The 13,785-nt window shown below is 32.6% G+C and overlaps 1 protein-coding gene across 10 annotated transcripts in view; it reads left to right on the top strand.

Moving 5' to 3' along the window:
• Nucleotides 1-13,785, top strand: part of VPS13B (vacuolar protein sorting 13 homolog B) — a 627,764-nt gene that overhangs the window by 322,563 nt on the left and 291,416 nt on the right. For 7 of the 10 annotated variants that reach the window (XM_032468222.1, XM_032468224.1, XM_032468221.1 and 4 more), the window contains 3 exons: nucleotides 415-556; nucleotides 3,637-4,045; nucleotides 13,552-13,663. In XM_032468222.1, coding sequence (XP_032324113.1) covers nucleotides 415-556; nucleotides 3,637-4,045; nucleotides 13,552-13,663 — 663 coding nt within the window. Of the gene's footprint in view, nucleotides 1-414; nucleotides 557-3,636; nucleotides 4,046-13,551; nucleotides 13,664-13,785 lie in introns of those variants that run through there. The other 3 variants (XR_004315275.1, XM_032468223.1, XM_032468227.1) reach the window with 3 other exon arrangements.

Here is a 13,785-nt window from a genome sequence, read left to right as displayed (position 1 = left end):
CATTACAAAATGAAGCTATTTATCTTTTTAAGCTGCTTGTGTTTTGTAACCATTTTCCTGTTCTAGCAATTAAGTAAATTTTTCAATAAGGCAAAGGTAGGGTTGCTTTTATTAATATATGTTGTCATTAATGTATTATGTTGACTTTTAGATGTTTTTTTCCCATTTGTAAGTGAATTCCTATTAAATTGTCCTTTTTATAAACTGAAAGTAGCTGTTTACACTAAAAGCAATTATTTTCCCATTAACAATGCTTTTGCAGAAGATGGTTCTGACAGAGGCCATACCTAGCAGTGGCTCAAACCTAAACCTATGCAAACTTGAGCGGAATTAAAATTGTCCAGATTTTTTTTTGCTTATGGCTTTTATTGCTTTTGTCTTTTCACCTTCTTTGCTCCTGTCCATCACCTCAAGCCTTGGGGAAGAGTGTTGGTCTCTGGGGCAATGTGGAGGTGTCTTCCTTTCCTGTACTGACAAGCTGAACAGACGCACCTTGTTGGTTCGACCCATCAGCAAGCAGGACCCTTTCAGTAATTGCTCTGGCTTCTTTCCTTCTGTAAGAAATCATTTTTAAATTATGCTACAGATCTCCCATTAACAGGAACCCAGAGAAGGAACTGAACTATCCATAGAGTCAACTCTTGATTTTCATCTTTCCCTTTACCACCCACTTTGTAAATGAACTAAAATGTATTCTTAAATTATAGGCTGCTTTTCACAATAATCTAATTTGTTTCTCAGCTAATTATGTATGCTTTTTGTCATTCTGGTTTTGTGAATACAAACGAATTTTACCATCAGCATTAGAAAATCAAAATAGATTGTTAAATAATGCGTGTATTGAATGATTAATGATCAAGAGTTGACCTACTGCTTTTGTTATTTCTTTTATGATTCTTACTTAGATTGCTTTTTTTCCTATTACTATGCCATTTCCTTCTCACAACTAACTCCAAGCACCTTATTTGATGCCTGTAAAATCTGGACAAGGCTGTACGTCTGTCATTGACTGGATGGAAGATGAACACTAGACTGTATATCAGTGGGTTTTAGAAGTTTAGAATCCTTTCTTTTCCCTAGGGATACAGTATATCTGAATATGTTATAAAGCTAATTCTTTTAGTGACATTCCTTTTTTTAATTGAAGTAAAGTTGATGTACAATATTACATAAGTTACAAGCATATTAAGTGACATTCTGAAAGTTAATAAAATGCGTGTGATTTTAAAATATTAAGAATGAGTTATAATGGCAACAGCAATTCTCTTAAGAATTTATTAAATCAGAACATTATTAGTTTCTCAGCATGTGTAAACTCGTACTTATTTCCTCTTTGTAGCTCAAAAGGGATTTAAGACAAATATCTTTAAAAAGATTTTTTAAGTTAACCAAGTATTTTAAATAATTTTGTTCTTAGACTTAATGTTTAACATTATATTTCCATAGCCAAATGCTAGTTTCTGATTTGATTTTTGAATTTTTTCTAGTCTTGTCTGGAAAAAAGAAATGTCCCTAAATGTGGCTTTTATGTCAGTGAAAGTTCTGTCTAGATTTATTTTCTTCTCTTTGAGTGTTTGTTAGCGTCCATGAGAAATACTGTTAATAATTTTAATATGTATTCATGAAAGAAAGCAAAAATTATTGTTAATTCCCTTTTAAAGTTTTTAATCAATTTTTCTAAATTTAAAAATTTTAAGATTTCTTGAATTATCAGTTTTCTAGCTTATAATTGTATTAAGTATTTATTATTACTCTGTGAAAGTAACATTTATATTACCTCAATTCCAGGTAGTATTCGTTCATTCTTTCATTTCCCCCCCTTCTACTAGGGGAGTTAGGAATGCAGAAGTTGAGCAAATAAACTTTCTCCAATGGGAGTTTACCTTTCAAGAGTACCTACATTTATACATTGAGACACCTTTTATACTAATTGCAGAATTCAAATGTTGCCATTAATGAAAATTGAGTTAGGTTAGTGGTTGATTCTACTCACTACCCTCATCCCCACCCCCACCCCCACTTCCCGGTAGAGATGCCTAGCGTGTTGCTGTGACCTCTTCCACTGGGGCCACCCGACAGCCACCCTTTTCCACTCACTCCTGCCTACAATTCAGCAGCATGATGAAAAGACTGGTGTCACTTTTCTTGTTTTCCTGTGTTTCCTTTTGTTTTGGATGTAAAAAGCGAAAGGTAAGGGAAATCAGACAAGAGGCAGTGAGAAAATTGGAAACAGTTAAAAAAAAAAAACCACTGAGGGCAAAACAGTTATAAGAAAAATTATATTGCACAACCATTTAATGCCTACTTTCCAAATTTTTTTTAATGCTAGGAAAATTAACTTTAAAAAAAGATCGTATGCAGAGGTAAATTTTATCTCACCTTTCTTCATTATAAAGTCCGGGTTGAAGACTAAATTAGCAGTGAAAACTGAACTTCACTGTGTTTTCTTCTCACCATGTCACTGGGTGACAGGCAACAACATGAGAGGAAGAAGACAAAGTAGAGGGTTACTAGTGATGGAATAGCAGGCTCAGACACCTTGCTGCTCTGCTGCTGCTCATTTTTTTCTTGTTTGTGTGAATATATTTCATTCTTCTTCTTCCTCAGTTCACTTCCTCTCTTAACATCACTCTTTGGACCCTAATAACTTTGAAAAATTTCATCAGGCCTTGGGAAGAAGGGATGGGAATGTGGAATATAACAACCTAACTGATTTTATATTGAGTAATTTGCAGAATAGAGTTATGTGTACTTTAACTGGGCCAGGAAAACTTTTTGCAAGAACTGTCCTTTTCATATGTTGAGAAATACAAAATATGCATTTTTACCTTTCTTTAAAAAATACTTTATTTTACTGTAATTTCTTTATAGTGTACAATTTGAATATGAGTTAATTGGACAAGTTTTGTCAAAAATATTAGTTATAATGATACAGTTTTCACTATTTAATATAGTACTAAACACAAGGAATATGAGTTTTTGGAGGATTGATAGGTTTTGTAAACAATATGATAGTCAAAATAGGCAAGTTATAAAAGATGTTTTATTTTTGTGTCATGTTACCATTTCTGTTAAACATGCATTAAATGATTGATTCAAATATGAAAGCATAGTCTCAATGAGGCTCTTTTTATGGGCTCAGTAACAGATTATCAGATGAAAAACTTTATTCATATAAGTGTTGTCAAAGTCAATCATCTTTTCTATTCAGATTACTGATCACAAATGGAAATATATAACATGTTTATTTCAATTTCACTTGCATAAACAACCCCTCTGTGACCCAAATTATAACAACATATTGGTCCTCTTAATGAAAAATTATTAAGAATGAAAAGATGTATCTAGAGGTGGTCTGTTCTAAATTCAGAATGTCACAGAAAATGTCAAAATCATAGAAACAAGCACACAGAGGTTAATTACCTCTCTCAAGATCTTGAACTACAACCCAGGATTCGTAACTTTAGTTCATTCAAAGTCTTAGGACCTTTTGCCCTATTTACAAAATTGATCAGTAATGTGCTCGTTAAGAAGTGTGGACATAATAAAACGTGAGATCATTTTCTGCTTTCAAATAGGTTTTTTTATTTCCTTTTTTAATGAAGTGTGTATTGTGATTTCCTTTTCCTGGAACAGACGACTGCAAAACTTCTAGATGGCTCTCATCAGCAGCATGGATTTCTCTCTTTGACATACACAAAAGCTGTAACAAAAAATGTCCGCCACAAGTTAACATCAAGAAGTGAGCGAAGAAGTTTTTATAAGTTATCTGAAGGTTTAACAGATGGTTCCCCTCATTTTCTTCATGAAATACTTCTTTCAGCACAAGCTTTTGACGTTGTCCTTTGTTTTCCTCTACTTAATGCCATTGCAAGTATATTTCAAGCAAAACTACCAAGGGCCCAAAAAGAGAAAAGAAAATCTCCCGGTCAGCCCATGAGGACCCATACTCTGACTTCACGCAATTTGCCTTTGATTTATATCAACACAAGTGTAATCAGAATTTTTGTTCCAAAAACAGAAGAAACGCAGCCAAGTATTGAAGGTATTGTCTTCAGAATTATTTTTTTAGTCTGATTTTAAATAACTTTCATCTAGGAACTTTAGTTTTCTTTTTTTCTTTTTACTTTTTTTTTTTCCTTTGGTAATATGGTAGCTGGTTGTAGTTTGCAGTTTTGTGTATTTTATAAAGAATGTATATGTTATAGTGATTTTACAACTAAATCTTTAAAAGTTATGTCAAAATATTGGGTATGTTTCTGACTCTATTACTTACTAGAATAAGAAATATGAGATTTTTTTACTTCAGGTCTTTTGCTAGTAAAGCTTATACTTTCTGTCCTTCGTTTTATTAAACTCAAATGTTAGGTTCCATGTACCTAAGGTAACTAAAAATTACTTTAAAAAATTAGCCAACATATCAGAGCTCCTGTGGCTTTTTCCAGGCTTCTCAGTGCCCTCTGAAATTATTCTAGAATTTAAAATGAAGTGAACTGATTATTCCTCTGCCTCCACCCCCAAAAGGGACTTGAAAATTTTTGGTTTCCTCCATGTTGTAAAAGAATGAAGAACTTTAACAATTTTGAGTGAAATTACAGCACAGTGGTTAATGGTATAGGATAACAGCATTACCATTACTTGAATGGTAAAGTTCAAATCCCAGCTTTACCCATTAGGAACTGTGAGGTCTTGAGCAAGTTCATCTCAGTTTCACTGTATAAGATGGTAATAGTAGTGCCTAACTTGATAGTAGACTTTATTAATAGCTCACTTTCAAACTATAAGAAACTGTGTGCCGAGTGTCAGTCCCATAGTAATCTCTCAGTAAATGAAAGTCTGATCAGGAGAGGATTGTGCCCTTTCTTTTAAAATAGGATTTCTGAAGTCCCACATTTCACTACCTCTTCCTCCTCATTGGCCAAAACTTAATCATATGACTACATCCCACTGTAAGAGAAGCTGAGAGGTGGTGTGCCCAGCTGATAAATTAGTGCCCTGTGAATTTGAGCAAGGAGAGAGAATGGATATTTGAGGGATAGGTAATAACCTCTGCCACATAAAAACAGCAAAAGTGGGTGGGGGGCGTTGGGTCTTTTTTCCTTTTAGTTATGTGGAGGAGGCAGAGATTGAATCGTCAATGATGATAAATAACAAAAGAAAAGCATCTAGTTCCATTATATTTCTTCTTAGAGCCTAGTCTGTCTCGTTCTGTCTTCCAAAGACAAATGATCTTAATTAGGGAAGATACTCTGCCAAATAATATCAATAATTAAATTTTATTCAAAGTAGTAGGTTTTTTTTTCTTTACATGAAAAAAAAAGTAGAGATTTATAGTTTTTAATTACCAAGATGTCTAGAGATAAATTTGTAATATTATACTTACAGATTCTCAATACACACCAGTTTCTATTCTTTTCGTTCTAATATTTGCTAGGGACTATCATAAAATTAATAACTTTGAGATGTCAAATTAATATTCTCTGCTTATGCTATAATCTGACAGCACTATATAATTTTCATCTTTTCAGATCATTTGTAGAAATATATGAATGGTAAAAAATAAAGAGTTCATCTTTTTTTATTCAGGTATAGTTGATTTAAAATGTATTAGTTTCAAGTGTACAGCAAAGTGATTCAGTTATACATATCATATATTTTTTAGATTCTTTTCCATTATAAATTATTATAAAATATAGAATATAGTTCCCTGTACTATACAGTAGGTCCTTGTTGTTTATTTTATATATAGTAGATGTATCTGTTAATCCCAAACTCCTAATTTGTCCATCCACTCCCTTTCCCTTTTGGCAGCTACAAGTTTGTTTTCTATGTCTGTGAGTCTGTTTCTGGTTTGTAAATAAGTACATTTGTATCATTTTTTTTTTTTAGATTCCACATATAAGTGATATTATATGATATTTGTCTTTTTCTTTCTAACTTACTTCACTTAATATGATTATCTCTAGGTCCATCCACGTTGCTGCAAATGGCATTATTACATTCTTTTTTATGGCCAAGTAGTAGTCCATGGTGTGTGTGTGCGTGTATACATCTTCTTTAAGAATAAAGAATTAATCTTTATTGAGTAATTGCAAATGATACGAGAGACAAACTACTAACCAGAAAGAGGCTGTGTATTCATTGTACAGGCAGTAACCTTTATACACTTCTATTATTATTATTATTATTATTATTATTATTATTATTATTATTATTATTATTATTATTATTATCATCATCATCATTATCATTATTATATGTAATCTACTGAATATTTAGATAATTTATATTATAGTTACATAGATTAAAAAAGAAACCTACTTTTTACACAGTATAGTTCTCTGAGAAGCAGTTTGAGAGTCGTAATAACACTCTCTCATAACCATACAAGAAAAGGAACAGATATAAAAGATCACTGAAATTTTCAGACCATCTTTTTGATTTTCCAACTCAGAATAGGGGAAAACACTATGGAAGCAGGAGTAGTTTGGCATTGTTATTACAGAAGAGTTATTGTTATTTTGGAAATAGAGTCTGGGTTAGTACATTAAAATTTTAAAATAGCATTATGTTGTGGTATTTATAACCTTTTCCACTAAAATAAAACTACAGAAATTTTGTATTTAGATAAAAATAAGAGTAAATTGAATCTTAGGATACCTCTATTATGAAAAATCCTGATTTTTTTCTAACAATTAAGGATATTATTTTCCACAAACATCTCTCTGGATGGTACAAAAGCATTCATTTTCCTAATGAGAATGAGTTCCAGTAATTTCATTTAAAAGACAATATGGTAAGTAAGCTTTTAGGATTTCCTGAAAATTCCTTGTAGCATATTTTTACGTTCCCCTTCTGTAATTTTCTATTTATTTTCATTTAAATGTAAACAATTGGTGAGGCCAAAATTTCACTGAAACCTAAAGAAAAAAGTGGTATTAGAGGTTAGAGATTAGGATGAGGTGGGGAGAGGTGCAGGGAAAATGCTGTATGAAAAAATAGAAAGTGTTCATGCAGACACGCCAGGAAGTAAAGCAGTGTATCTGACTATGGTGCCTTTGTAATAATATAGAAGTGTTCAGGAAGTACAAATGATCCTCAAATTATATGAGCTAATTGGTCTCTGAATAGTGACTGCGTGTTAACTAACCCTAAGCTAAGTCTATTTTCTTAATATCCTCTGTGCTGTTTTAATTTAAAGTTTCACACTTTAAATTTCATGCTATAAAATATCAATATTGGTCACAAATACAAATAAAAAGAAAACAAACCAAAGGTATATGCTTCATCTCTTATTTGAGTTATGAAATTGGGCCTAGAATATAAAGCAGTGTCAGTATGTTGTTTTTTCTAGATGAGCCATTCTGGCTAAGACTACTTAAATAGGTGTCCAGTCATGTTTATACTGGTAAGTCTTTCTGAATCAAACATAGCTTTTCCTCCAGTTGCGCATTTGAGTGGCATTTAAAATTTGCTCATTTGTCTTAAAATATTTCTTCCATTTGATGTTTTCATCCATTTGATGTACTGAGCACTTCTGAATGCTTTTGACTGTCATTTGTTAGTACAGGAAATATTTCCACAGTGAATCGCTCTTTCATTTCAGTTAATCTTCATTGCAGGGCTTCTTGGAATGAAATTCTTGTGACTAACCATATGTGTGAGAGAAGTTTAAATGACTTACTTATTTTCACCATCCATATCAGTGTCATGGCCCTTAGGTGAACATCACTAGGAAGACCTTATGTATAGTGTTAAGTTTTTCCTCTTAAGAGAGAGTTTGCCTGTAAAATGTAAAATGTCTTGTTCATTGCATTGGAAGTCTTTTCATTTTTTATTATGGTAAAGTATATATATAACAAAGTGTTTTCCATTTTTAAGTGTAACTGATAGCATAAATTACATTGACAGTGTTGTGCAGATGTCACCACTATTTCCAAAATGTTTTCATCACCCCAGATAGTAACTCTCTACCCATTAAGCAATAACTCCTCCATGGTAGCCTTTAAATTACTTTCTGTCTCAGTGAATTTACCCCAAATAGTAACTCTCTACCCATTAAGCAATAACTCCTCCATGGTAGCCTTTAAATTACTTTCTGTCTCAGTGAATTTACCCCAAATAGTAACTCTCTACCCATTAAGCAATAACTCCTCCATGGTAGCCTTTAAATTACTTTCTGTCTCAGTGAATTTACCTCTTCTAGATGTCATACAAGTAGAATCATACAATATTTGTCCTTTTGTGTCTGACTGACTTCTCTTAGTCACGTTTTCAAGGTCCATTCATGTTGTAGCATGTATCAGAATTTAATTTCTTTTTTGGCCAAGTAATATGCCATTGTATGGATGTAGCACATTTTGTTTATCTATTCATCTATCAGACACTTGGATTGTTTCCATCTTTGGGCTGGCTGTTTTTGAGTAATGCTGCTAATGAACACTGGCACACAAGTATCTGTTCCAACCCATTTTTCATACTTTTGTTTTTATGCCTAGGAGTGACATTGCTTGCTCATATGGTAATTTTTTGTTTAGAATTCTATCATTTTTGAGAAATCACTGATCTGCTTGTAAGCCCTCTTGACTAGTGCAGGATTTATGGTATTTTCTGAACAATATTGAAGTGCAGACACAGTTCAGTCAACAGGTGACAAGAACAATGGAAGCTCACTGGAAGGGGAGAGGACCTTCATAGTGAGACAAAGATCAGAAGTTCCTTGGTCAACATTAGCTTCATTTTTCCATCATGCTCAGTAGTAGTTGGTTGAAACAGTTTCTGTGCTTCACTGATTTGTATAGATGCCTTAAGTTACACAAACCTGGCTATTTGAGAAAAGAGGGAAAGGGGCTATTTGAGAAAGAGGGAAAGGAGCTATTTGCTTTGTGTGTGCGTTTGTTTTGTTTTGCTTGTTTGTTGTTTTTGGCTTACTGTTTCATAACTGTTAACTATTACTATATATCACAGTTCTGTTTATGTTGTTTCAAATTTCCCATTTGGCTTCTGTAACTAGGAAAAATCCCCTATTGATTGTAATTGCAAGAATGATTCTAAACTCTTGCTATCTTGTTTTTAAGCTAGCTAGCTTGCTTGCTTCCTTCCTTCCTCTCTCCCTTCCTTCCTCTTCCCTCCCACTTCCTCCCTTTCCTCCCTCCCTGTCCCCCTCTCTATTCCTCCCTCCCCTTCCCTCCCTTCTCTTCCTCTCTTTTTCCTTCTCTCTTTCTTTTCCAAAATTCTGATGACTAAGTACCCGCCAAGCAGGTAACCTTGAATAAGAACATACAGGGTAAGGGGGTGGGATCTTGTTATAGCCATCTTTAGAAAATACAGGCTGCCACATGTCTCTGTGGACTTTTGGTTAATTTTAATCCTTTGCTTATATAAACACTTTTTGCAATTAACACCTTTTTAGTGGTACTTTTCATGACTTGTGTTTATATATATATATATAAAATAAATTCCTAGCAAAAATACTGCTGGATCAAAGGGTACCTTTCATATGCTAAGGGATGTAAAATGGCCTCCAGAATGGCTGCACTAGCTTGTACTGTTTCCTCACTGTCATCCTAACAGAGGTTTATCAAACTTGACTTTTTGTCAGTCTCATTAGTGAAAAGTGCACTTTCCCCCGCTAGGGAATTGCTTATCTTTTCTTTATCACTTATCAAGAGCTATTTATGTTAAGCTTTTTGTTTGGACTATGATTGTATTGCATACATCTTATTATTTTAGACTTTGTGGGTTTTTTCTTTTTTCTTCTTTTTGCCTTCTGCCTGTGTGTCTGTCTATGAATATATCTGTATCTACACGTATGTATCCCTACTTCTACGTATTCTCATAGCTGTATCTATCTGAGATGTTACGGGTTGCCAGAATATGTGCATATCCATAAACAACAAATATAAAAGTCTATGCCGGAAATTTAGAGGTTTGGCATATTATGTTAGTTTTTTTTTTATGCTTTATCTTTCATAATTGCTACTCTTAATTCAAATGATCATAATTCACCCAGGAGAAATTCTTTACTGCTGTAAAATTTGTATAGCGTAAAATTCACCATTTTAACCATTTTAAATTATAGATAAAATTTTAAATGTATGTTTTTATATGCAAGGTTGGATGTTTCTATATAATACATTTTAAAAGATGTGATTAAATAAGGAAAAACATGATTGAAGCAGCAATTCCATGGGAAATAAATATGATTACTTAAATGAGTCCAGTAAGATCTAGTAAGAATCAAGAGCATAGTATTCATTTTACTCCAGAAAGTCTTAAAAATTTTACTCATGCAAACTTATTTTTAATCAGATTAATTAAACTGAATGTAAATTATATGCTAGCATAGCAAAATGTTGCTATATCATACTTCTCAGAATAAACTATATTATAAAAATATTTCTAAGCAATTTGTGCTTGAAGATCAGAGATGATTGGTAAACTAGATGCAACATATTCCCATTAACATACGTAATCACTGGGTTACACAGTTATTGGACCTTCCTTCTGTCTTCAACTGCAAATGTGGCAGTAACGAATAAAACCTTTTGTTCAGAGCTTTGTGTAGGGCTGTCACTACTATTGTGGTTTTATAAAAGTGTAATATTGCGCAGTGGCAGGTTCAAATACTCTTGAGACTTCAGATGTTTTACTATATAGAGTTTATATTGAGAATCTTAAAGGAAAATCTTAAACTCTCCAAAACACTTATATTTCACGTTGAGTTTAAGAAAACTTAGTTATGAGCAACAGTCTTATATTGTCTGACAATTACACGAAAATTCTGGAAGAGAGTGGATGGATATAGCTCAGTGGTAGAGCACATGCTTAGCATGCACAAGGTCCTGGGTTCAATGTCTAATACCTCCATTAAAAGAAAAGAAAAGAAAAAAGAAAATTCTGTTCTATGTAAGGTTTTGGTTACTTATACAAGCTCATAATTTCGGAGTTGTTCATAGTCTTTATATTTTCAATACACACCCTTTTTCCCAAGACAAGATACAGTCTTTCAGACATATTTCATGTTACATTAAGTGTAAAAGTTTTTAGTAGTTCATGTGTAAAGTTCAGTTAATAATAAAAAAAATTTAGCATTCTAATATTTTAAGAAGTGATATTGAAAGTCTGGTTTTCAACTTAAATATTGCTTGCATTATGTGCAGTTATTATCAAGATTCTGAATCTAGGTGTTTGATTTCCAGCCTAAGCTATTTATTTCAGAGGAGAGGACTGTTTTTTTGTATCTGGTGTGTGTCTTCTGGAGTCAGTCGTTCCTCATGAGCCTCAATTTTTAAAAAATACAGTTAAAGCAAAGAAGGAAAACATTCATTTTCATGTTGAAAATGCTTCTAGAGGGAACATTTCCTCATATGGTCCAACTATTAAATGCAGGTGAAGTAAACTGAAAAAGGGGAACTTGGTTTTTTCCAACTATAAAGTAACTGAAGAAATGACTCAAGGCACTTTCTTTTTTAAATCCCTATTTTTATTATTTTTTCTTATATCTCAAAGATACATTTTGATAAGCTGAATACTTTCTATAATAAAATTGATTAATTTAGCTTGTGAATGATCTGCATTAAGTGATTATTAATATTATTATTATTATTATTATTATTATTATTATTATTATTATTATTATTATTATTATTATTATTATTATAACTTCATAGTCAGTATAATCTAGTGAGAACAGTTTTGGCTCTAACAGAAACAGAATTCTGTTCTTGGATCTGGCTTTGTATGTAACACCAAGTACGTCATTTTTCTACCATATGTACCTCATTTACTGCAGTGTTTCTATTACATTTTAGACTTTCATATGGTAGGTAGTATCTGTAGCCTGGAAGAACAGTTAGCAAGTACACTAATTGCACTTTTGTGGTACAGTCTATTCTCCAGGCTTACTGTTTATTGATTTAATTGATGTCTTTTGCTTAATCAGAGGTTTTACCCACATGGAACTATTTGATAAGCTTGGCATAAAATGCAAGATCTGTGAAATGCAAACATTGTTCACAGTATAAGGACTTATATAATCAAGCCAGACCTCTAGTCATTTGAAAATAGGGCAACTGCATGAGAAGTAGTTTCTATTTGATCTTCTTTGCTGTGGACATTTGAAAGTACTTTCTTTATTGTGTCATCCGCATGCTAATACTGCGATAGCGCATCTCTTTTTCCCCCTTTTTGCTGCTCCTGCCTTCCCAAGCCCCCTGCCATTTTGTTTCTCCCCTTATTTACATCTTATTCTGGTTCCTTTTTTCCCACACTGAGTATCTTTCTTTTTATTTATTTCTGATTTTCTTAATTCTGACTTTCTTTTTTAGACTAATCTAAGTCAGACCATACCAAGTGTTCTGCTGAAGCAGCTGGAAATAATCTCTTAGCTTTTGCATTCTTTGGGCAGCACAGTTTGGGAAGTATGGATTGTATGCCTTTGTAGGCATGTTCTGTTCAGGATATTCCTGAGGTCTTGCAGCCAGTCCTTTTCTGTTCCTTTTGTGGCAGATGATAGTTCTTTGAGAGAAATTTTGAATTTTAGTATATGTTTTCTACAAAACCCAGAAAACTATATATTGATAATAATTTTTAAACAATTTTAAACAACTACTAAAGTAGAATCATCTATGGAAGAAGAAGGAGTAAAATTTAATATAAATTAATGGGGCTATCAAGAATGCCTATTCATTCCAGATAATTTTTAGAAAAGACGCTGAATTAGCCAGTGATCTACAGAAAAATAATTGAGTTTTACAACATGAGAACATATGGTAAAATAATTTTACTCAGTACAAAGAAGAGAATCAGAATTAATATATCTTTTTACCTTTTATTGTTTTCTGAGAATACTTACCTTAGTTTTAGATTGCATTAAGAAGTAGAACTTTTACACAGGTGTGAAATTACTATTTCTCAAGCACACACCACCAGTAGAAATTATCAAAATTTAAAGTGCCCAGAGTCACAAGTTGAAATGTTCTTGTATATTAAACAATCAGTTGGTTATTTTGTTCATTCACATTTCAGATATTATATTTCTTCTTAATTTTCTGACATGTTACAGCTTAATGTACTATCATGTGTGTATGTTCTATTTAATTATTATTATTAATCATGTAAATTTAAATGGCTTGAGCATTTGTTACTGACTTTGTTACTGCCTATCCTTAATATATTTGTAAACAACAATGCAGTGTTGAGAATCCAGGGCTAAAAAATCACTTGGGAGAAAGATGTAGTGTAAGACCATGAAATTAGTTAAACATACTACTTCAGTACCACATACATATGTTTAATGTCATATGTTTTCATGTCAGGCTGAAGTTTTTTAAGTTGCCATTTTAATGTGTATAGAGAACTTACTTAATGGGATATAAAGGAAATAGTTAAGAAAAATAAGAAATATTTTGATTTTTAACATAATTTTTTCTTTGTTCTCATTTATTCGTTTTATTGTTTCTCTATCCTATTATTCAAAAACTTCTCCTTACACATGAAATTACACGCAGACCTACTGCATACCTCATAAATCTATTCCTTTTGTTACAGTTAATCAGGCAGCCAAAGAAGACACTATGGTTTTGAAGATTGGCTCTGTTGCTATGGCTCCCCAGGCTGACAATCCCCTTGGCCGATCTGTCCTCAGGAAAGATATTTACCAGTAAGTTTATTTTCTTATGTTCAATCTTGCAGCAATTTCATACGCAAAGTACACTGATCAATAAAACTTGCTTAGTGTGGCCTGTAGAAGTACTTTTCATTCAGGGTCTTTTGATATTTAAA

Source organism: Camelus ferus, chromosome 25 (assembly GCF_009834535.1).
Source record: "Camelus ferus isolate YT-003-E chromosome 25, BCGSAC_Cfer_1.0, whole genome shotgun sequence".
NCBI classification, from domain to species: Eukaryota; Metazoa; Chordata; class Mammalia; order Artiodactyla; family Camelidae; genus Camelus; species Camelus ferus.
This window is presented reverse-complemented; position numbering and strand designations above follow the sequence as displayed.